Source organism: Cyprinus carpio, chromosome A21 (genome assembly GCF_018340385.1).
Source record: "Cyprinus carpio isolate SPL01 chromosome A21, ASM1834038v1, whole genome shotgun sequence".
Classification (NCBI taxonomy): domain Eukaryota; kingdom Metazoa; phylum Chordata; class Actinopteri; order Cypriniformes; family Cyprinidae; genus Cyprinus; species Cyprinus carpio.
In genome coordinates, this window is record NC_056592.1 from 1,651,266 (window position 1) to 1,677,494 (window position 26,229).

Below are 26,229 nucleotides of genomic sequence, written 5' to 3' on the forward strand. Positions count from 1 at the left end.
ACTTATAGAATGTGCACTGTAGCGCGATAGTATGATATTTCTTCAAAAGCAGATCCTGGAGACATTTTAATCATCCACAATCAAAAATCATGATATCGAACACCCTCCTGTCCAACAGGAAGTGCCACCTCTCCACCATGTACTTCCTGCTATTTAATGCCTGGCTGTTCTGTAGCGAGAGTGTAGAGCGTCTCAGATGATCCGGGGAGAAAGAAAGGAATGTGTCTGGAATGTGTGTGTGAAGGTGGAGTTAAACAGCTGGAGAGGAAGAGTTCCTTTTACAACACACACACACACACACACACACACACACACACACACACACACACACACTCTTGTCAGAAGTGCTGAGGTCATGCATATCAAAGCACCTGGTCTACTCTTTACACGTCTGTGCATATGCATATGCGCGCACACACACACACACACACACACACACACACACACACACACTCAGTGCGTCTTTATCACTGAACTGACACCTGGACAGATTCCTGTGATCGGCTGCTGTGCTTCCTGTCACTGTGAGATCACAGACCAACATGTTTAACCTACAGAACAGGATCAGGAACAATATTTAAAGGGATAGTTCAGCTAAAGAAGATCATTCTATCATTATTTGCTCTCCTTATTTAATTCCAAACCCGAATGACTTTCATTCTTGTGTGAAACACAGAAGATATTTTGAAGAAACCAAACACAATGATTAAAATCAGGTTATATAAATAGTTCTGTAACAGGATATTTAGGCAACTTGGTGCACATGAATTTAAGAGGAACTGGTTTATAAAGAGGAGTGCATTTAGGAACTTTTTTTTTTTTGGAGTAAAATTAGGAGTTTTTCGTATATTCACATTTAGAATCATTCTACACGCGTCTGTAAATGAGGAAGTAGCTGATATAAACTCATATTTCAGACTGAGGAGAATCACTCTTATTACACAACAGTGCTGGTGAAATAAATCATCAGTGTGTGTGTGTGTTGTGCAACTGAGATCATACATCATCTGTTCTGCGTTAGTGAAAAATAACAATAATACTAAAACTTGGGCCATAGTGAACAATAACCATCATATTAACCATTAACTGTTAAATTAAACTCACTGTACATCAGGCATTGTGTCAACTTATGACTCAACCAATCATGTGAGTTTGGGGCAGGACTATCTGTTTGACTGACCAATGACAGACAGAGTGTTTGAGAAAACCCGTTTGGAAACAGTCATTATTATTATTTTTGCAGGTAATTTTTCCCATTTTTGAGTTCCTGGATGCTGTGTTTTGTGTTTAGTTGCATGTCTGCACATTTGCAAATTACAGATCTAAATGATCAGGTAATTGGGGTTCGTCTCGATCCACTCGTTCCCTGTGATGTGAATCACTATCGTTCAGGCCTCAATCATCTCAACATTTACCCCTTCAGATATGTTTTGTGATCTGATGATGATGTGACGTCTGTAGAGTTGAACTCATTTGTCTGATGAGCTGCTGGGTCGAATAATTAACTTATAAATAGATCATTTAATGTGCCATGACACTAAATCTGGGTGATTTATTAGAGAGATGTGCTCACATGTACATGACACTAAAAAACGCGCATACATAGATGATGTTGGTGATGAATAGTAGGGTTGTGTTGCAGTAAATCAATCACACAGTTTATTCATAACAGAGCAACATGAGGACAGTGAAGGACTGATTAAAATGTGTTGTGACTGACACAACTCTTCTGCTTGTCTTTTTGATTTGTATTGTTTAGGATGGCAAATATGATGATTTTTAGACAAGACACTACAGGCAAAACCATTCTCTATTAAATTGTGAATTTTTTTTGTCTGTTTTGCTTTCATTACATGTGTCTGTTTCAGAATACTTTGTGTTTTTCAGTAGTGGATGAAGTACCTGAAAGCCACACTTAAGTAAAAGTACAGATGTTTAACCTGCGGTTTGTTTTAAACAAAACGTTGAATTGTCCGCGGTTGTGCGAGAACTTGTTTGCACATGAGTAAAGGTGTATTTTAGAAGTCTAACTGATTCGTCAGACCTGTTTTCTTGCAGTCTGTGTTCTTCTGACTTTATTTTGTAGTAAGTAACAGATATGCTTCGGGTATATATTTCGGAAAAGTATACATTATAATTAGGAAATACAGTGGAGTAAAAGTGAAAGTTGACAGAAATATGAAAACTCAAGTAAAGTACAGATTCTCCCAAAAAATACTTTTTTTTTAATTATTGTTATTACTTTGTTACATTACACCACTGGTGTTTATTTTATTTCACTTTATCTATTTGTGTAGATTTCAATTTGATTACATATCATTAATGAGTTCTTGTAATACAAGGTAACTACTTGGGGGTAGTGTTAGGTTTAGGGTTAGTACCTAGTTATTACATGGTTATTGTAATTACTATAATAAGTACATAGTATTTACACGAGGAACAGACTGTAAAATAAAGTGCCTTCTCATCCACACTGCTTTATATTTTAATCCTAAAAACATGGTAAAAAAAATATTTTCCGATTTATTGAGTGATTCTGTTTTGATAGTGTATGCAAATTACCGCATATTTAATTAGATAATGATTCATTTGTATATTTAAAATCGAAATGCTCGAGGCCTTAGTTTATAAGCTGGAAAAAAACGATACTCATATTTTTATAGTTTATAAGCTGGAAAAAAACGATACTGTTATTCTTCTAGCTTTGCAGAAAATGCATGTTTCAAATATGACATCAGGTTGAAATAGTGCAGACGATTGAACAAGCGTAATTTATTTGCACCTGTGGCCTGCTGTCACACACATGTTGATCATATCAGGACAGGAAACAACATGTTCTCTGTGTGAGCGTGTTGAATTCAGATCTGGACTGAATGTTGAGTCAGTTCAGTTCATCTGCTGTATGAAGAGTTTGTGCATACGATGTACATGCATGATTTTTGGTGTGTTCTCTTCATAGTCAGGGCTGTTTTCCTTTCTTCATTTAGTCAGGCTATATATGAAGATGCAGGCGTCATGTGGGCTGAGCGGCCTGGAATTCATCCGCTAAAAATGTGCTAAATGTGCCACTTTTGGTGTGTTAACTTCAGCTTTATACATTAGCTTAGCATAAATAAGAAAACACACACACACACACACACACACACACACACACACATACACATACACATACACACACTCACACAGAAGGTAAATGCAGTGTGATTCTGTGACATTAGTGTTAGTTTTTCATGAGTTCTCCACAAGTGTGTGTGTGTGTGTGTGTGTGTTGAGCTTAGCAGCACCCCTCTGGCTGAATGAAACCAACACTTTGCTTCCATTTTTGGGTGTTTTTCTTTGTGGCCAAGCGCTGTTCTCATCTGCAAATCCGTTTGGGTCTCTCGTTTCTCCTGATGTGTTTCCCTGCTGCTCTTCATTTCACAGAGAGATTGTGGTGTGTTTCTGACAAACACATGCTAAACGTCATTAAACTTATTTTTATTACAGAAGTATTTTGGGTTATTCTCAACCTTATTGTCTGTAATCCTCAGCATGACAGATTATTTCATACATAAGCAGTGAACGTTAAACTAAAATGACTTTAATGCAGTTAGTTCTGTTGATGTGTGAATCGTGCAGAAGTCATATTCCTAAATTAGTTTAGACATGCACTTATTATGTGTGTTTACTGCAGCTTTTAGTTAGTTCCTCTAAATGTTTGCTTCTCTGTCATTTCTGCTTTTCAGGACACTTTCACTTCTGTATCACTTAAACTGAACCATGAATTAGATTTTTATATGTACTGAAAATGTGTTGTGGTGTTTGCATGTTTTAGGTAGTCGTGAGGGTGGTGTTAAGTGGTTGCTAAGGAGTTCTGAGAGCTATACAGCACATACAAAACTACTAATTTTTTCTATCATCTATAATTACTCCAAACGCAGTTGCTAGAGTGATTTAAGTATTTCAAATATTATTTGCAAGTCTGGGATTTTGTTCCGGTGTTTTCAGCAGGTGAAAATGGTGCATTTGATCACTTTATAAACAACACACATGATCTGAGCACAAACACTAAAGCACACTTTGTGCTAGCACTAGTACTAGTGATGATGACTGACTCGGTACACAACTAAACCACACTGACTCAAATCAATGTCTCATTTTGTTTGTTTCTCTGTAGCCCAGCGTGTTGATCGTCAGTTATATCGAGTCTGGGAAAGCGGCTGCACAGTTCGGCTTCTATCAGCAGGTGGAATGGAAGGCGGACGACTCCATGATCGCAGTGGCGGTGAGTAAAACACTGTCTCTCATCCGCTTTATGAGGAGGTGAACCATCTGTCTGTTATGTAGCGAGAACTTATGTCATCCAGCAGGTGCCCCTATGATGCCAAACTGTTGCTATGCAGTTGATAAGGTGATTCAAATGTTTTTAGGCTATTGCTATGCAGTTGCTAGGGTGCTATGTGTGTTTTAGGCCGTTGCTATGTAGTTGCTAGGGTGTTGTGAATGTTTTTGGTCATTGCTATGCAGTTGCAAGGGTGGTCTGAGTATTTAATGCTGTTGCTATGCAGCTGCAAGGGTGTTTTGCATGTTTTAGACTGTTGCTATGCAGTTGATAAGGTGTTGCAAATGACTTTAGCCTATTGCTATGCAGTTGCTAGGGTGTTCTGAGTGTTTTAGGCTGTTGCTGTACAGTTGCTAGGGTCTTATGTGTGTTTAAGGCTGTTGCTATGTAGTTGCTAGGGTGTTCTGAGTGTTTTAGGCTGTTGCTGTACAGTTGCTAGGGTCTTATGTGTGTTTAAGGCTGTTGCTATAATGTAGTTGCTAGGGTGTTCTGAGTGTTTTAGGCTGTTGCTAGGTAGTTGCAAGGGGTGTTTTAGGTGGTTACTATGCAGTTGCTAGGGTGTTCTGAGTGTTTTAGGCTGTTGCTGTACAGTTACTAGGGTCTAATGTGTGTTTTAGGCTGTTGCTAGGTAGTTGCAAGGGTGTATTAGGCTGTTGCTATGTAGTTACTAGGGTGTTCTGAGTGTCTTAGGCTGTTGCTAGGAAGTTGCAAGGGTGTTTTAGGTGGTTGCTATGCAGTTGTAAGGGTGTTGCTATGCAGTTGCTAGGGTGTTCTGAGTGATTTAGTCCTTCAGTCTTTCAAACTAGTCCCTCAGAAAAGTTGTGAGGCTGACTTTCAAAATCTGCAGTTTTGCACGATAGTCTTGTGTGTGGAGATTGATTGCTCGAGTGTAACCATGTTTCTTCAACCACAAATGTTCCCTGAAAGTTCTCCATGCTGGCAGAATGGCATTATTCTCCCTAGTGAGTCACCCACATTAGTGATATTTTAAGGCATTATGGGTGAGGGCTGTTCCAGAAGTTAGGCATAATTACTCCATCACACGTGTCCTTCACAGACGAGACGATTGTTGAAATGTTAATGTGTCCGTGCCTGCATACAGTGAACAGAACAAACGCTGTGGTTTCTTTTGTTTGGCTGATAATTGCTGTCATTCTGCTGTATGAAAGCAGACACACAGACAGAGACGAGGAGAGACGGCTCCACGGTTGACTCTTTGTATGCTCACGTCACGTTCATACCACGTTCTTTCTGTTACAGTACGGTACTGTGATTAGACTTCCTTTTATTGATCCATCACTGCATCCTCAAAATCTGGAAGCCCTTTAAAGATTTGACTGATTAACCCTTTCCACCATCTGAACGGTTTGTTACGTAGAAATTAGTTTGTACTTGGTGCGCTTACATTTGTATTTATTTATTGTTATTTTATACATTAAAATATATATAAAATAGCCTAATTATTTGTTTGATTAGTTTTAAACATACTTCCCCTTTATAATTTTTTTGTATTTTATTTATCTTATTTTATTGTAATTTATCTGTTATTTAATAAACTGATTATTTCAGTTTTAATTTTTTATTAAAAAAGTTACTTAAATGTATTTATTATAAATAATTCTAATTCTAATTAATTCTAAATTCTCTTTCTGTTTTTAATACCCTCGCTTTTTAATTTCCTTCAATTTATTTATTTACATGTTTATTTTAAATACATTTTTATTTAAGTTAGTTTTTGCACCCCTTGTATCATAAAAAAACACACATAACTGGGTCTTTAAGGTTCGTTTTTAAATATTTTAACGCACACACATGTAAAATAGATGGTTTCGGTCATTGTTTTTTCAGCATCTTGCTCCATAAGCAGCACATTTAAGATGCTGTGTCCATTTTAGAAGTATTTTTTAGTAGCTATGTGTCCTGAGACTGTATTTCCATTGGTGTTGTTGTTGTTGTTGTGTGTCCGGCTCACACAGGTCTGCTTCTGTCCATCACATGCGGTCAGAATCGTCATGCGTGTTCAGACACCAGATCTCCGTGTTTCCACTGCTGGACATCACAGCGGTGCAGAATTACAGCAAAACCTCAGGCATCATTTCACAGCGCCGCTCTTCTGTGTCTGAAGCAACATTCAGTGTTTAGTCTTGACAGCAATCGTTTGGCTCATCAGGAAATAACAGATGATGGCCGGTTATTGGCTTCATGCAGGTTTAACTAGTCGACTGACGGTGTTTGATTCTCCAACCTGCAGCTTCATTTACACGAGGCACTGATGAAGATGACATTAACACGGATCTGCTGCTTCTAAATGTCATGAATATAAATCACGCTCACAATACAGCCTCGGCAGACTAGACATTTGAAGATTCATTGTGCAGAGTAGTCTACAATAATAGACGTCCTGTTTGTAATTATAGTTAATCTTGTAATTAAGTGGTTTAACACTGACTTTGTTATCCAGGGTAGTGAATATTCCAGAAAGAGTCCCTCAGCGTCTCTCTTTGCTGTTTATATTGAAAATGAGAGCCCAGAGGATCATGGGATATCTGGGTTTACTAAATCATTCTGAAGCTGTTATTTCTTTTTATGAATCCTGTCAAGAATGTGTTCCAGATCACTTTTCACCCAATATTAAAAGATTAAAAGAAACTGCATAAATAAATTGTAATTTCTGTTTTTTTATGACATTTAATCACATTTTCATACAAATCTGTTTTTAGTTTAACGCAGAAAAATCACATATGGACCACAAAACCAGTCAAAAGGGTTAATTATTTTAAATTGAGATTTATGCATAATCTGAAAGCTGAATAAATAATCTCTCCATTGGTGTATGGTTTGTTATGAGGACAATATTTGTCTGAAATACAACTATTTGAAAATCTGGAATCTGAGGGAGCAAAAAAATCTAAATATTGAGAAAATCATCTTTAAAGTTGTTCAAATGAAGTTCTTAGCAATGCATATTACTAATCAAAAATTAAGTTTTGATATATTTACGGTAGGAAATTTACTAAATATCTTCATGGAACATGATCTTTACTTAATATCCTAATGATTTTTAGCATAAAAGAAAAATCAATAATTGTGACCCATACAATGTATTTTTGGCTGTTGCTACAAATATACCCCAGAGACTTAAGACTGCTTTTGTGCTCCAGAGTCTCACAATCGTATCAAATCACATTACACACACATTTTTAAAGATATTCTTTTTTTAATCATCATCTTAATCTTTACATATATAGTTTTTTTTTTTAATATATTTCTTTTAGTTGATATACAGTTTGTTTTTCTTTTTCCTTTTCTTTTGGTGGTGATAATGACCTGGACCGCAGGTTTCTGCATGTCTCCCTCCGTGTGAATTGAGCTCTAGTCAGTGTTTGGTCAGTGAAGCTGTAGGTGAAACCGTACACACACTTTCTTTGATCTGCTCATAAAATCGTGTCCTGAGCTGATCTGTAACTCCGATGATTCACTCTCTTGAGCTTTAATCTGTCTCTGCTGTCTCGTGAAACTCTCTTTGAGCCGAACGACGAGTACAGACGTATACAGAGCGGAGGCAGATACCAGCGGCTCGCTTTGGGATGTTCAGTCTGTTCTCCAACACACCAGACACCTTCACACAGCCTGTGAGCTTCTGTCGCTCCGCGCCACACACAGCTAATCAGTGGAGCATCATGGGTAATATTGGCAGGCCGCTTTTGGCGTCGCTGCTTCCAAAACATTCCCAGGAGTTCAGTGATTGGCTGGAGCTTCAGTGAACTTCAAAACTTCCCAGAAACAGAGCTGTGTGGGCTGAAAGGGATAAAACCTGCGGATGGAGCTGAAAATAATCCATGGCTTTCTCACTGCCTGCAGCGAATTCATCTGCTGTCGAGTCTAGTCGAGTCTAGTCTGTTAGTGATTTTGGACCTGTTTTGTTCAGTAAGAGTTGAATCTGATCAGTTTTGTTGTGTTGATGATGTGCTCCGTCCCATCGGTCAGATCTGAGGACTTTGTTTGGTTCCTGCAGGAGAATGAGGGACCGCTGTGATGACAATCTCACCTAACGACACGCTTAAATCAAGCCTGTGTTTCTGCCGTCTGGTCGTTCTCAGCCTTTTGCTGTGGATTATTTAAACACACATTTGATTGTGAAACGAGTCTGACATTAAACAGTGTAATAGTTGGAGTGTAAAACCAGTGTTTTTGACTCATTTGTCAGATTGGAGTTTGTTTGCAAACGGCCTCGTTACAAATCAGCAGCTCTGTGTTAAGAGAGGAAGTCAGAATCATGCAATGTTTGATGACGAGTGTAAATCTACCGCTAGTGTGCTGCTCAAATCTGAGCTGGTTCACTCTCACCACATCAACAGCCTGAGAATCGCTGACTTGAGTCTTTTCTCTGTGTTTTCAAGCTTTTATCTTCCTGTCTGTATGTAAATGTGCAGATCACTGAACCTGGTGCCTTCCTTAAAAACCACAAACACTTGTTATGATTATCTAAACATGACACAGTGCATTTTATCTAAACATAAAAATCACTGTAATGTACAGTTTCAGGGTTGTTGCTTTATTTTATAAAATGCCCCTTTATTTCATAAAGATTTTTAGAATTGTGGTTAAATTTTTTTTAATTTTTTTTATTGTAGTTTATTTTATTTCTTTAAAAATACTTAAATTGTGACAGATTTATATGTAAGATTTATGCAGAACAAATATATAAAAAAAATAAAAAAATAATAATAAAAACAATAACTAAGATTCACCCATATAGTGTGTTCAGCCATTTATTTCAATCTAAAATAAAACAAATATTTAAGAAAAATATAATAATAATAATAAAAACAATAACTATTTTATTTTATTTTATTTTATTTTATTTTATTTTATTTTATTTTATTTTATTTTATTTTATTTTATTTTAGTAAGATTTTATTATTTTATTTTATTTTATTTTATTTTATTTTATTATTTTAAAAATCACTGGGGTCCAGTGTTGTTTAGTTCTCAGCCGTCTTCACTAAATCTTTTGTGTTGCACTGAAGAAAGAACGTAATGGCGGTGTCTCTTCTCAAGGTTGTCACGCATGCATTGATGTATGGATCTGGTGAAGACTCTGAGTTGTCAAACAGTAACTTTATTTCTCTTATCTAAAGGAAACAGGACTGATGCATTTCTGTGTAAAATTGCACGTTGTTAGAGAGCTGTACGCTGGAGTGAATTATTTCAATGTGTTTCTCCTACCATGACAGGTGACTGAAGACTGTAATCAGAATTCATATGACGCTTGGAAACCATCCTTTATCCTGTGTGTATATAACGGATCAGATCCGCTGCTGGTCCGGTTCACTCCTGTAATCATCCTTCAGCAAACAACCAGCTCAGGACACGCAAATGAGTCACAGTTAAACACACAAACACCGGAGACTGCTGTGTTAAAGTCTGTTCACAGAGGGTTAATCTCCACTAAACACTAAATCTGAATCCTTTTACAATGATGCAAGGTCCCCCCATCATAGGTTATTTAAAATTTTATTTTATTTTAGATTTTGTTTTATACTAAATTTCATTTTTTTAGAGGTTTATTTTAGATTCTGTGTTTATTCTAGATTTATTTTAGTTTAATCTAAATTTTGTTTTATAGATTTATTTTCATTTTAGGGTTATTTTAGGTTCATTTACGTTAATTTTTTCTAGATTTATTATTTATATTTTATTTACATTTTTTAGACTTATTTTGCAATACACATTTTATTCATGATTTATTTTTTTAATTCTAAATGTATTTTTTATTTTTTATTTTGTGTTTTATTTTAGATTCTATTTGTTATTCTAGATTTTTATTTTTATTTTTAGCTATTTGTTACGTATAGCTTTATTATTTATTGTGTTTGTTTTTGTTCCAGTGAAATGAAAAACTGATATTTATGGTTTTGTGTGGAGTATTCAGAATCTGTACTCCACACATTGGTCTGTTGATATTGTTTGTTTGATGTAAAGCACAGGTATGTAAATGTCTCTCCGCTCTTCTGATGACAATTCAAAGCATGTTCAGTGTAAACTGATGCATTGCAAAACGTGGGCCGGCATTGTGTGAATGTTTTCTTCAGCTGTGTTCTGGAATGCTGCGGTTTGTACAGTGACTTCCTTGCGATTCCTCTGTTGCTGAGCAACCAGCCGTAACAGGAAGGAGTGACATTCTGAGAGGCTTTGTGTGAGTTTCTGGCTCACGTTTGGCTCCTAGTCAGCTGTCTCAATGTCTGCTCCCTACATAAGCAGCTCACTTCTTAGGGGACCTTTACACAGAGCGTGCCCATATAGCAAAAAAACATATTTTTAAGTATTTTCAAATTTGCATCAAAATATTGGCAATAAATCTAGCACTAGTATAGACATTAAAATGTATTTATATTTCTTCGATAAGTTTATTTACTTGCACTATAATTTTTTTTTTTTAAATTGAAGTTTTAGAAAAGATACAATTATTGTAGTACATTTTAGAAAGAAATTTAAGACATTCGACTTAAAAATTTCATGAACAGCAGCTACTCGTTGTTACTTGACTGGTTGTCCAGAGAAATTGTCAGCAAGTCAATGTTAAAGTCAGTTACAGGTTACTGAGCTACTAAGTCATGTGATCCACAACTAGTAAATACAGGCCTAAAGCATTAACCAGTGTTATTAGTATCATTGATATAGTGTATTTTTTGTTAACATTGTGAATTAGATTGTATTTTCACTTTAATTTCAGTATTAAAAAAAAGAACATGTGTGTGTGTGTGTATATATATAATTTTTTTTTTACTTTATTATTCTAAAAAGTTTTAAGTTTTAGTTTCAATTCATTAAGTAATTCCCATACTTTAGCTTAAACTTATAGCTGCAGCCAATTTTTGTTTAAGCTTTTCATTTTATTTTTGTTTAATTTTGGCTTTAATTAAACATGTTTTTAAAATACTTACTTTTAGCTCGTAACAACGCTGTGAGTTGTAATTTATATATCTCAGTGTTTCCTACACAACTCTAATTATTTGAAAAAATTATTATTATTATTATCAACATTTTTAAGATTTTCAAAAAGATTCTGTGATTTATTTGAAATGATTCATTGAGGAATTAAGATATTATAATGATTCAGTCCACTGATTGCAAAGCAACTGTAGTATTAATGTACTAGTGTAATTTTAATATTTTGAATAAGCTTTTCATATTCCTAAATAGTTTTAATTCATTTTACTTTCAGTTTTAATTAAATGTGTTTTATTTCAGTTAGTAATGTTAGTGCTTCAGCCTAAACTTATTTTCTTTTTTTTTGTCATTAAGTTCATTCAAATCATGTGCTATTTATATTTAATTTTATTTCAGCTTTATTTCAATTAAAAAATATTTTAATAGTTGTAGTTAATAGTTATAACACTGTTACTTTATTCTAAAAAATAATTTTAGACCTAATTTGAAACGATTGATTGAGGAAATGAGTTATCCGAATGATTCAGTCAGTTATTAAGAAGATTCATTATGAAGAACCGATTCAGTCAAGTGATTCGTTCTAAACCTAGACCGAGTGTTGCAGTGCATGCTTGTTCTGCATCAGTGAATCATTTCTTTCAATCATTTCATGAAACGAACATCTCCATCAGACGTCTGGAAACTGAGATTGACTTTTATCTTCCACATGCTGGTCTGTTAGGGAACGCATCACTTCCTCTTTTTCACTGCCGCCCGTCTGCATCTGAAGAAAGCGCTGAGCGGCCTGTCTGAAGAGTGTTTGAGGGGATTCTGGGAGTTTTGGTTGTGTCTCGCTCCAGCTGTGGAAAACAATCTGTTCTGGGTGCTAAACTCTACAGGAAGTTCATCTCTCTCTCTCTCTCTGCTTCCACATTCTTCACTGCGTCTCCTTCCAGTTTTTCCATCATCTGTCCTGCCAGAAGCTCTCGCTCTGTCTTTCCACTTGTTTTGAACCCCTCAGTCTTTCCCCGTGTGTCTGAAGTATTTTGAGTCCTCTTAGCCACGTGTACGGCTGAACATAAAGAGACCAGCTTTTCTGAAGTTGTCTCAAGAAAACAAGTCATAGTAGTACATATACAAGTACATATTTGCTATATAGTCTCTGCTGCTCACCAAGACTGCATTTATTTGATCAAAAATACAGTAAAAATTTTGAAATATTATTCCAATTTGAAACAGCTGTTTTCTATGTGAATCTCTGTTAAACTGTAATTTATTTCTGTGATGCACAGCTGTATTTTCAGCATCATTACTGCAGTCTTCAGTGTCACATGATCTTCAGAAATCATAATAATATGCTGATTTGCTGCTCAAGAAACATTTCTGATTATTTTTAATGTTTATAGCAGTTTTGCCGACCAATATTTTTGTGGAAACATTGATACATTTTATTTTACCGGATTCTTTGATGAATAGAATGTTCAAAAGAACAGCATTTATTGGAAACAAATCTTTTGTAACATTGTAAATGTCTTTATTTTTCAACAATTTAACGCCTCCTTGCTGATAAATATAAATATATAACTAATAGCCTGTTGATCAGAGGGCTGTCTTGTATTGATTGGTGGATTGTAAATGTTCTTGATTTCCATCTGGATCTGTAGACATCATATTTGTTTCTGTCCTTCTTTCAGATGTCAGTGTTCATAACGAGTGTTTCGCAGTTTCATTTTTGCATGTTTTCGTCATGGTGACGGCTTTTCCATTCTGTTCCTCTGAAGTGTTTTGACCGTCTGAATACAATTCAGTACAATTCAGACATCAGTCTGAGCGCGAGCTGTTTCTGCTTCAGCACTGAAACACACGAGGAGCGCGTGTGCTGTAGCCTTCATCACACCACCTGTCCATGTTTCATCGGTTTAATCTGAGTAGATGAATACTGAAGAGTTTAACTGGATACACAACCTTTTGATGTCAGTGTGTTTTACCTCCGTTATCTGTTTATTGTGCTGTTCTAACAAACTATTCACATTATACGTGGTCACTTGTTGTCTGTCATTTTTGGGTTGTGATTTTATTTTTATTTATTATAGATTTTATTTTAAATTTACATTTTATTTATTTATTTTAATTTCAATTTTTTTTTATTGACCTTTTTTTTATTTAGAGAAACTTCAAATAATTCTAAATTAAATTATTTAAATAATACATAATTATTAAAAATAATTAATTCCAGTCAAATTAATAATTATAAATATTGTTATTATTTATTATTAAAATTAATCAGTTCAATAACTAAATGTTCCTAAGTATTTAAACTTTTTATTACCATTGAATTTACGCGACACTTCTGGTTTTGATTAGTTTTTTTCTTTCCCTCCCAAATAGGAATTTCTGCCTAAGATATTTTAGAGTTTGGCATAACTCAAATAATTTATATTTATTATAAAATTTCCATTACATTTTAAGGTTATAATAATTTTCATGACTTTTTCAGGTCTAGAAATCGCACCTTTAGGATGTCCTTCCTAGTACACCCAGGTTTTCTAAGACTTTAGAAAGCTTGATTTGAGGTATGCTGGTTGAGAAGCGCTGCTCTACATCAGTCTGAGAGGAGAAAGGGTGCAGTTCTTGTGTGTTACTTTACACCACTGACACCTGATCACCTTCATCAATGACCCCTCTCTCTCTCTCTCTCTCTCTCTCTCTCTCTCTCTCTCTCTCTCTCTCTCTCTCTCTCTCTCTCTCCCATATATACTCTCCCCCCTCCTCCCCCTCCTCTCTCTCCTCTCTCTCTCTCTCTCTCTCTCTCTCTCTCTCTCTCACTCCAGGCTGAGAACGGTTACGTCCTGCTGTTCGACATCATCGCAGGCTCGGATGAGAAGTACCTGTACGAGCCCGTCTACCCCAAGTGAGTGACCCTTGACCTTTCCTCTCTTAGCTTCAGCAGGTCCACCCACCCCAGCATCACTTCCTCTTCCTGTTCCTCATGTCATGTTGTCATTGTTCTTTCTCCGGTTGATGTTCCTCTTGAGTGAAGAGAGTGTACGGCAGACAGATGCTCTAGAACTCCACATGGCTGCCAAAAAAAAAATAAAAAAAAATAAATAAAAACGTGAGGTTTGATGCTGTTTGAAAAACAGAATCCGACTCTGAAAATGTTCTCCTTCTCTAGACCCATGAGCTCATGTGATGTTTCTCTAAGCAGAACATGTATTTGTCAACTTTCCTGCAAAGACTTGCCCACACACACACAAACACACACACACACACACACACACACACACACACACACACACACACACACACTGACCTCAATTAGACTCTGAAATTCCAGAACACACACAAACACACCTGTAGCCTACAGCGGTTTAGTGACACACACACACTCTGACCTCGATTAGACTTTGAAATTCCAAAACACACACACACAGTCAGAGCTGCATTGAGGTCGGCGTTGTCATGTCATGTCAGGACGTGTCTGACACATCTGTCTGTCTCTCTGTGTGTCGATGTGCTCGTGATGTTTTCAGGTTTCCTGTAATCATCTGCCAATAAGAATGAGCTGGGAATGATTATGAGTGTTTATAATGGTGTGTGTAATGGAGCATTATAAACTCTGACTAAACTGATTATGTTGTGTGTGTGTGTGTGTGTGTGTGTGTTTTAGGGGCAGTGCTCGTGTTAAGGTGACTCCGGGTTATAAGGAGGAACAGTGCGCTCCAGCTCTGACCCTAGAGATGAAGAAACCCATCGACCTGGAGGCTCCAATCAGCTGGTACACACACACACACACACACACACACACACACACACACACACACACACACACACACACACACGTCTGGTTTCGCCATCCGTGTGGGGACTCTCCACAGGCGTAATGGTTTTTATACTGTACAAACTGTAGTTCCTATCACCCTACACCTAAACCTGCCCCTCACAGAAAGCTTTCTGCATTTTTATAATCTCAAAACATTAATTCTGAAAAATCATTCTGCATGATTTATAAGCTTTTGTAACCACGGGGACCTCAATATAGGTTCCCACAGTGACACAAGTCCCTATGAGTTGGTGCGTATTCAGGTTAAAGTCCCCACCAGTGTAGAAAAACCTGTGTACACACACACACACACACTCACACTCAGAATGATCTAAGGCCTGCAAAGAGCATCTTGAGCTTCAGTGGAAGAAGAGCATTAACCGGCTGTACAAAGTGTCACTTGATCAGTAAAACTCATTCTCAGTCCCAGAGAAATAGAGTGCAGTCTGAAGATTTTGTATGAAGAAAACACACACACACACACACACACACACACACACACACACACACACACACACACACGCGCGCGTCTATATATCCGTGTAATAATAATGTGTGTGTGTGTGTGTCCAGTGTCATTTTAGTATCATTGATACACTGTTTAAAGCTTTTAATTTTTTGAATTCTTTATTTTAATTAACTATTTAAATTTTAGTAATTTAATTAATAAATTAATTAGTTTATGTATGTAAAATAAAATGTTTAAGAATTTCATGTCTATGTTATGTCTAAGTAAATTACATTTATTCAGTTTTATTTTTATTTTTAGTTCAGTTTTAGTTTTATTGACTTCAAGTTAGTAATTTTAATGCTAAACTTATTTCAGTTTATTGCCAGTGCAACATTTCTAATTTTCATTTTTTTTTTTAATTTAATATTTAGATTTTTATCTTATTTCAGTTTTACTTTAATGAACAAAATCATTTTTAATAGTTTTAGTTAATAATAATCCTGGTCCGGAGTGAGCAGAGCTGGAGTCCAGACAAAGAAGCAGCTCAAATATACTTTGTCAAATATCATTCCTAATTTGTCGAATTTCAGAGTTTTTATTAATGCACTATTACGTGGTTGAAATATAATATAATATATATATATATATATATATATATATATATATATATATATATATATATATATATATATATATATATATATATATAATATATATATATATATATATGTAATTTTATTTATTTATTTATTTATTATTTATTATTTTTTTTTTAAATGTGAGATATGTTGCTAATGTAGTGGATTGATTTGAAGTGTGTGTGTGTGTGTGTGTCAGTCTGCAGACGCTGCAGGAGGATCTGTTAGTGGCGACGGCAGACGGTTACCTGCACACGCTGCACTGGGACAGTGTGAGTAACGGCCGGAGAGCGGTCAACCTGTGCACCATCCCCTTCTCCCTCGACCTGCAGTCCTCCAGAGGTCAGACCTGCTTCACAAACACTCTCCAGACGCTCCTGACCCATCAACACGTGTCTGTTCCCGTGTGACGTGTCTTTGTGTTTGCTCCAGGAGGGCCGTGTTTGGATCTGGGTGGTGTTCACATTCGGGATATGGAGTATTGCACTACACTGGACGGGTTTGCTGTCGTGTTTGATGACGGGCGACTGGGATTCATAACGCCAACCGCTAACAGACTCGCCACAGACGTAAGAGAGAGTTTATTATTAATTAAAGATGTAGCTAATACTGTATGAACCTGTCAGCTAGACTAGTTGATCTGACCACAGAAGAAGAGTTAGTGCTCTTGTCTGCTGTACTGCTGAATGCACCATACGTTTAGTTTGCATTATGAGTTCAGAGATGTGGTAATGTTGCATGCGTGTGTGTTCTGTGCAGCAGCTGCAGGGGGTTTGGGCCGCAGACGTCTCTGATGGCACGTGTGTCGCAGTCAACAACAAATACAGACTCATGGCCTTCGGATGTTCAAGGTGTGTGTGTGTGTGTGTCATTTTACAGTGCTGTATTTATATCAGACGTGTGCATCTTTTTATATTTGTGTGGCTGTTGTTTACTTTTTGAGGATTTTACAGTGTTCTATGTAGAAAATATCCATCTCTTCTGCTCTAATATAATGTAAAATATAATGTATTTCTGTGACGCGCAGCTGTATTTTCAGCATCATTACTGCAGTCTCAAATGACACACAAAAATAAAAATAATATCAAAAACTCCAACCCAAAAAACAATAAACATTACCAACAATCATCAGTTGTAAACAGTTATGCTGCCCAGTATCTGTGTGGAAACTGTGATGCATTTTATTTTTTATAATTCTTTAATGAACAGAAAGTTCAAAAGAACAGCATTTATTTGAAATAGAAATCTTTTGGAACATTTTTAATGTCTTTACTGTTACTTTTGATCGATTTAATGCATCCCTGCTGAATAAAACTATTAAATTCATTACAAAAAAAAAAAAAAAAACATGTTTTATAACTGTAGTATAAAGAAATTAGTAAAAACTGCTTTAACCCTGCCTTATCTCAGCTGAGCTCATGTTGTGTGTGTGTTGCAGCGGGTCAGTGTTGGTGTACATGATTGACAGCTCTACAGGATCGATGCAGCTCTCTCATAAACTGGAATTAACCCCGAAACACTACCCAGGTGAGACACACTCACCACTGACGATGTTTAACATTAAACAGCAGTCGAACCACAGGAAGAGGCGTCAGTCCAACCCACAATCCACAGAAGCCACGCAGCATTTGTCACACACACACACACAGGATGATATTTTTTGTATTTACTGTTAGTACGTTTAACCTCTCTGATGGATCCTCTGACGCCCCCTGCTGGCTGCGGTGGGAACATGAGCACCTGACACATCTGATGGCAGTCAAATCAGTGACTAGTTCCTCTCAGAAGTCTCTCATTTACAGCTTTGTTACAGTGGTTTACATCAGTTCAGCCGAAAACAAAGCAGCCAATCAGATTCCAGCTAGTGATGTTTAAATAGAAAATAAATTATTTTTCTCTTTTACATCTTTCAGACACTTTGAATGATCCCTAGATATAATGTCTAAGGCTGAAACTGTTTCCTGACATATATTAATTTTTTTTTATTTTTTTTATTTCTTTTTTATTTTTTAATCTGTTGATTTTTATGAAGTGTGGCTAGATTTATTTTTAGATATTATTATTTATGATTTATTATTATTTATTTGTTTTTTGTTTTTTGCAGTAAGAATTTTTTTATTTTCTTTTTATATTTTACTTGCTAGGAAAATATCCATGGTGGCTGGTATGGCATTAAATTAATTAAAATTAATATAGGTTATTAAAAAAAAAAAGAAAAAGTATAGGACACAAATAATAAAAAAAAAAAAAAAAAAACATAACAAAAAAAAAAAAAAAAAAACAAAAAAAAAAAAAAAAAAAACAAAAAAAAAAAAAAAAAAAAAAAAAAAAAAAAAAAAAAAAAAAAAAAAAAAAAACAAAAAAAAAAAAAAAAAAAAAAAACAAAAAAAAAAAAAAAAAAAAAATGGTATTATAAATATAATAAAATTAAAAAAAAAAAAAAAAAAAATAAAATAATTTGCAGTAACTTAATTTATTAACTTTTGTTTTACACTTGGTTGATCAATGTTCAGAGCAGTATTATTTTGGTATTATTTATATACTATTATAGTATTTATTAATATTTTGAGATAGCTTTTATTTATATATTTTAAAAAAAATTGTGCTTCTGTCAATTTTTTTTTTTGTATTTGTATTTTTTGTTTTAATTTATTTTTATAAAAAAAAAAATCTGTTTATTTCTGTTTTAGTTTCATTTTTAGTTTTATTTCCCGTTGTATTTACATAAGATGTTTAATTTACTTTTATTTGATGTAATATGTTTTAAATTATATATATATATAAATATACCTGTAAGTAAACCAAATTCCCAAAAGATTTTATGTTCCATCATTCAGTCCATCTGAAACTCTTTCTCGGCTCATTTTATCATCTACATGTTGTTCTCTCTGCGCTCCTGTCCCAGATATCTGGAATAAAACGGGGCCTGTGAAGATGATCCGCTGGTCTCCGGACTGCAGTGTTGTCATGGTGACGTGGGACTGTGGCGGTCTGTCTCTGTGGAGTGTGTTTGGAGCTCATCTCTTCTGCACACTCGGGGAGGACTTTGCGTGAGTCTCACACTCACACCACAGATTTACTGAGTCAGCGATAGAAAGTTCCCTCTGATAGTGACGGCACTAATGATGAGTGTTGACATTGATGCTTGATTTCTGTATTTTCTTGATGTTTTTCTGATGCAGCTATCGCTCAGACGGCACTAAGAAAGATCCTCTGAAGATCAGCTCTATGGTGAGTGTGCAAACATGAGCACTACTTCTTTCTTGAATGGATTTGATTCTGTGTTTATTGCACTGCGTCAGTGTTATCTTAGTATCATTGATGCTATTCTGTATTAAATACTACTATAGTTTTAAAAAAAATTAAATAGATTTTATTTATATTTTCAGTTTTTATTTTAATTTAAGTTTGTCAGTATGTCATTTTAAATATGAATGTTTTTATTAAGTTTTAGTTTATTTAGCTAAAGTTTTTTTTTTAATATTGCAATGTTGTTGTTCTCTTCTTTAGTTAGATTTTCAGTGTTGTCTTGTAAACTGGTTGAAATTAAAATATAAAAAAAACTTAAACTTAGTTTATTTCAGTTTGAAAGTTCATATGTTGCCTCGGCCAATATTTTCCTTTTTTTTAATTTTTTTTTTTTTCTTTATAAGTTTTTCTGTTTCCATCTCGGAAGCGACAATTTTATTTTTACTTAATTTGCACTTTATCAAATATTTTTTTTCCTTTTTTATAAATTTTCTAATTATTATATGAATATATATAGATATTATGTAAAATAAATACAATTTTATTTCCAAGCACTTATGTTTTTTTTTTTACTATATTAAAAGTATGATATTATGCATATGCTATATATCGGCCATTGGCCACCCTGCTCTCTATGATATCAGCATTGGTCATCAAAAAAAACTATATTGGCTAAACACTAAATCATGGTGTCAGCGTCAGCGGTGCAAAGATGAAAAGATCGTGGGTTTGATTCCCAGAAGAATGCATTGAATGCAATGTAGTCACTTTGGATAAATGTGTGTGCATGTGAATGTGTTTTAGAGCTGGGGTGTGGAGGGGTACCATCTGTGGGATAACAACAACACACGACACTACCCCTTCCCCACACAGAGCAAAGAAATGAAAAAGAAACCACAACACCCCGATACTCCACATTCACATCACAAAAAGAGCGCTCACAGTCAACCCCCCGTGCACGGTGAGAGAAACACTCACACGCTTCACACTCTTAAGAGGGACATTTTAATGCGAAAAATGAATCTGGTGTGTGTTTTTGCTGTTCATGCACATGCAACATGATCAGATGGGTGTCAGAGATCAGGAAGAATCAGAATTGTCTGACAGTGACAGTAAGTGAGGTTTTACATGCATGTGTGATCAGAGTAATCAGGAGCAGGTGTTGCTCCATGGAGAGGATCGTCTGTATCTGACCTGTGGAGACCCGACTCAGGCTCACAACATCCCGGATAAGAGCCCGTCGCGGGACAGTGGTGGCAGTCCGCTGCGCCGGCCGTCAGCGTCCACCCCTCTCTCTCAGGGTCTCAGCACTTTACTGGGCCACAAGCACTGGCAGGTGGTTCAGGTACTTGATCACACGCTCCGCTCAGCTCAAAACACACTCACCTCAATAAAATACACAGCACATATATATAAACAAACAGTCCCACCAGTGAAATAACCATCTCTGCAGATTCACAGCACATATCTAGAGACAAACTGGCCCATCAGGGTAAGAACCATCTTTTAACTCTTAAAGGAGTAGTTCAGCCAAAAATGAAAATTAGCTGAAAATGTGCTCACCCTTAGGCCATGCAAGATCAGGATGAGTTTGTTTCTTCATCAGGTTTGGAGAAATGTAGCATTGCATCAGTGTCTGAGCAATGGATGCTCTGCAGTGAATGGGTGCCGTCAGAATGAGAGTCCAAACAGCTGATAAAAACATCACAATAATCCACAGCATTCCAGTCCAGCAGTTAACATCTGGAGAAGACAAAAGCTGAAACAAATCCATCAAGACATTTTTAACTTCAAACCGGTGCTTCCAGCCAAAATATGAGTAATAATAACACTTCCTGCAGTGAAAAAGTGCATCTCCTGTTGTCTCTCACATCAAAATCCAGCCACATATGTGTTTAGAGCTGTTTAAACACTGCTTGATCCGTGCAGATTTCTCTCCTGATTCACACCAGAACACCTTTTCACTGCAGGAAGTGTTATTATGGATTAAGGAGTTTGTTTCAGCTTTTGTCTTCTCCAGATGTTAACTGATGGACTGAGTGCTGTGGATTATGATGATGTTGTTTGTTATCAGCTGTTTGACTCTCATTCTGACGGCACCCATTCCCTGAATTATTCCTTAAGTCTACATATGTTAGTCTCTGGCCTTATTTTGTAGTTTCTGATAACTATTTTTCCATCCTCTCTAACTCATACACACTCCTGCTGCTGTACCTTTAAGACTTGAATATGTAAATGACCCCTGTTTTGATTAGATAGCCTTCATGCACTATCAGCAGTGCTGGTGAAGCTGCTTTATAATGAATATGTGATGATATGCAAATGTGGGCGGGCGTATGTTAATGAGCATTTCAATAAACATTCCATTTGTGTGTGTGTGTGTGTGTGTGTAGTTCGCGGCTATAGACTGGTCTGGTCAGTGTGTGGCCGTAGCTGGCCGCCGTGGAATTGCACATTACTCCTTATATACCAGGAAGTGGAAACTGTTCGGTAACGTCACACAGGTACGTCTTTTAATTTGAAAGCAAAATAACTCATGAAAGAGCCTTTCTAACATTAAGTGTGTGTTTCAGGAGCAGAATATGACGGTGACGGGAGGTCTCGCGTGGTGGAACGACTTTGTTGTTGTTGCCTGTTACAATTTCATTGACCGGCAGGAAGAGGCAAGACAGTTCAGTGAATACTCCTGTCATTTATCAGTGTTGATTGAACTGTACATTGATGAACTGATGTGTGCTTGTAGCTGAGGTTATACGTGCGCTCGTCTAACCTGGATAACGCGTTTGCCAGCGTCACTAAGCTTCACGCAGACACGCTGCTGCTCAACGTGTTTCGTAACGTGGTGATTCTGTTCCGGGCCGACTGCTCCATCTGTCTGTACAGCATCGAGAGACGACACGACAGGTGAAACACTCACAGACATATAGAGGAACAATAACTGAATCCATAATCAGTGCTTAAATGTGCTAGTTTATTTTGGTAGATGCATTAAAAACACAGTTATTATTAAAACGTGATAACATTCACAAAACTAGTGCTACATTTAAATGATTCAATTAATATCTGATCTTGTTGCATGTGTGTAAAAAGTAAAAACGCTAAAAATCTGAAACTAAGTGTGTACTCGTTTTTCAAATTATTATATTTACAGATGAAATATTCTTCCGATTATTAGTGTTTTTACTTTTTACACACTTGCAACAAAAAATACAGATAATTATATAATTTAGCATTTCCCAATGTCTGTCTGTGTGTGGTATTTATTTATTTATTTATTTATTTATTTATATTGTTTACTAATAAAAATATCTCTTTATTTATATGTGTGTTATTTTTTTTTCTTTCATTTACAAAAATGAATACAAATGAGCATTTTTCAAATTACTCATAATGTATATGTAGGTGTTATTTTTTATTTATTGTTTATTTTTATTGATTGATTTGTTTATTTTGTTTTATTAATTTTTAATTATAAAAATAAGCATTTCCAGACATCTGTTTATTTATATGTGTGTGTTTATTTGTAATTTTTTTTGTTTCATTAAAAAAAAAATCATAATACAAATGAAAATTTCCAAATGTCACTTTATGTATGTGTTTTTTATTGTTAATATTTATTGACTTAATAAATTTTTGTTTTTGTTTTATTTTTTTTAATTACTAAAATATTTACATTTACAAATGTTTCATTGTGTATGTTATTTGTTTTACATTTATATATTTATTTTATTTTTTTACTATTTTTTAATAGTAAAAATTACCATTCTTTTCTTTTCTGAATGAAATAATGCATCAATCATGTTTTTCCAAACATTGATTTTCCTAAACCGCTTTTTCATAATAATGAAAGAAAACAGTCAATAGAAACAGACTAAATAATCTTACTTAATAATATTATTTCAAATTTGATGCTTCATAGATATGACCCAGGTGTTTGGATGGATGGATGTTTCTAGTATTAGTTATTCAGATTTCTTGATTGTTGTGTCATCAGTCCGAGCCCGTCGGCCAGTGTGGAGCTGCTGCAGGAGGTCTCCATGTCCCGCTATATTCCTCACCCCGCTCTGGTGGTGTCTGTGACCCTCACATCAGTACGGACAGAGACCGGCATCACGCTCAAAGCCCCGCAGCAGGTGAACACACACACACACACACACACACGTATGTATGTACGTATGTATTCATACTCATGAGGGGTCTGTGTGTGCCAGGCCTGTTCGGCGGAGAGTATCCTGTTGAATTTGGCCGGTCAGCTGATCATGCTGCAGAGAGACCGATCCGGCCCACAGGTACGAGAGAAGGACACGCCGGCCAATCAGACGAAGCTGGTGAGTTCGATGCCCCGCCCCTCATCCTGATCGCATTGAACAAAACAGTCGAGTTACGGAACTAAAAATCCCATTCATTTTCTCCATAGAGGAATTGGTTTTTAACAATAACTCATAAACCGTTAAAGGCAGAGCTACTGTGAGCTACGAGCATTATTTCAACTTATTTAAAAATAATCACATTTAACAGCAGAATTCCTGGTGAAAAACTACATTACCCATGATTCCGCAGAGAAATCTCCACTAATATAAATACTTATTTTTTTATAGAATTTATGCAAAAAAAAAAGTTAATAAAATTCCAATTATATTTATATGTAAAAAATTATATTTATATAAATATTTAAATTTCATTATTATCTAAATAGGTGTATTTTACAGTAAATTCAAAATTATTTCGAAATACATAACCAACATCTTTAAATCAATAGTTTTATGTTTATTTATTTATTTATTTTTTTCATTCATTTAATTTGGTTTTATATTTATCCATTGTTTTTATTTAGTGTCGTTCACAATGTTTTATGGAATTGTTGCCGGTAGCCATTGACTACAATTGTATGTTTTTTTGTTTTTTTCTTCAATACTGTGGAAGTCAATGGCTACTGGCATCTGTTTGGCTACCAACATTCTTCTAAATATCTTCTTTTGTGTTCAATGATGGGTTGAACAATCCTTTAAAATAGCTTTTTCCTTCAAATCAAGGTTTGCAATGTTGTGATTCACCTCGTAGCTGATCTTTTTTACCTAGCAACTATCCAGAACACCCTAGCAACTCTGCATCATCACTGTTGCACTCTGTGAAAGTCAGTGTCTGACGGTGCAGAGTTATTTCACTCTCGTCCTGTCTTCCTCCGGCAGCTTCCCTTCTGTCCGCCGGTGGTTCTGGCTCAGTGCGTGGAGAACGTCTGGACCACCTGCCGCAGCAACCGCAAGAAACGCCACCTGATGGAGGCTCTATGGCTCTCATGCGGCGAGGCGGGGATGAAGGTGTGGCTTCCTCTTTTGTTCCCCTGCGAGGACCACCGCAAGCCGCACTCGTTCCTGTCGCGCCGGATCATGCTGCCCTTCCACATCAACATCTACCCGCTCACTGTGCTGTTCGAGGACGCGCTCATCCTGGGCGCCTCCAACGAGACGGTGCTGTTCGACGGGCCCGGCTCGTCCTCGCTGGAGGCGCTCTTCCCCTTCTGCACGGTGGAGCGGACGTCCCAGATCTACCTCCATCACATCCTGAGACAGCTGCTGGTGCGTAACCTGGGCGAGCAGGCGCTGATGCTGGCGCAGTCTTGCGCGACGCTGCCGTACTTCCCTCACGTCCTGGAGCTGATGGTGCACGTGGTGCTGGAGGAGGAGGCCACGTCCCGAGAGCCCATCCCTGACCCGCTGCTGCCCACCGTCGCCAAGTTCGTGACCGAGTTCCCACTCTTCCTGCAGACCATCGTGCACTGCGCACGCAAGACTGAATACGCGCTGTGGAACTACCTGTTCGCCGCGGTGGGGAACCCCAAAGACCTGTTCGAGGAGTGTCTGATGGCACAGGATCTGGACACGGCCGCGTCCTACCTGATCATCCTGCAGGTGAGGACAGAACCTCCTTGCTTCATATATATACTAAAAAACACGGGTTTCACTTCGACTAAAGTTTTTCTCTTTTCCATTTTCAGTACTGTAACCCACTTTAAGTGATTCTGTGGTGTAACAAAACAATTAAAGTAATGTTTGCTTATTTTTATGTAAAATCCTACAAATTTGTATGAATTCTTAAAAAAATAAATTCTTACAAATTTCTATGAATTTTTATGAACAGATATCAGGCTCTCAAAAATGCTTAAATTGTTTTATATCTGACTTGTAAAAATGCTGAACAAAGTTATCGTTGGATCGTTCAAACTTTTTAAATATTAGAATGTTAAATATGCATATTTTGCAAAAAATATAATATGTGACCCTGGATCACAAAACCAGTCTTAAGCGTCAATTTTTCGAAATTGAGATTTCTAAATCATCTGAAAGCTGAATAAATAATCTTTCCATTGATGTATGGTTTGTTAGGAGGACAATATTTGTCTGAGATACAACTATTTGAAAATCTGGAATCTGAGGGTGCAAAAAAAATCTAAAATATTGAGAAAATCAACTATAAAGTTTGTTCAAATGAATTTTTACAGTATTCTAATGATTTCCTAATATCCTAATGATTTTTGGCCACGGTAGGAAATTTACAAAATATCTTCATGGAACATGATCTTTACTTAATATCCTAATGATTTTTGGCACAAAAGAAAAATCGATAATTTTGATCCATACAATGTATTTTTGGCTATTACTACAAATATACCCCAGAGACTTAAGACTGCTTTTGTGCTCCAGGGACACATATTTACTTTTTTTAAAAATGCATAACATCTTTAAATCAAGTTTTATAGAGTTTTATATATTTTTTTATTTTACCATTTGTATTCTTCTCTTTTCCATCTTCGGTA

The 26,229-nt window shown here is 36.1% G+C and overlaps 1 protein-coding gene across 1 annotated transcript in view; it reads left to right on the top strand.

Moving 5' to 3' along the window:
• The window catches only part of ric1 (RIC1 homolog, RAB6A GEF complex partner 1), a 38,439-nt gene that overhangs the window by 4,729 nt on the left and 7,481 nt on the right, over positions 1-26,229 (top strand). Inside the window, 19 exon segments of the mRNA XM_042778522.1 lie at positions 4,157-4,264; positions 14,086-14,165; positions 14,925-15,032; positions 16,366-16,508; positions 16,599-16,735; positions 16,926-17,017; positions 17,605-17,693; positions 19,072-19,216; positions 19,349-19,397; positions 20,220-20,306; positions 20,308-20,376; positions 20,560-20,760; positions 20,869-20,907; positions 21,809-21,919; positions 21,989-22,078; positions 22,159-22,319; positions 23,410-23,548; positions 23,627-23,743; positions 24,605-25,324. Of these exon segments, the coding sequence (XP_042634456.1) occupies positions 4,157-4,264; positions 14,086-14,165; positions 14,925-15,032; positions 16,366-16,508; positions 16,599-16,735; positions 16,926-17,017; positions 17,605-17,693; positions 19,072-19,216; positions 19,349-19,397; positions 20,220-20,306; positions 20,308-20,376; positions 20,560-20,760; positions 20,869-20,907; positions 21,809-21,919; positions 21,989-22,078; positions 22,159-22,319; positions 23,410-23,548; positions 23,627-23,743; positions 24,605-25,324 (2,685 nt within the window).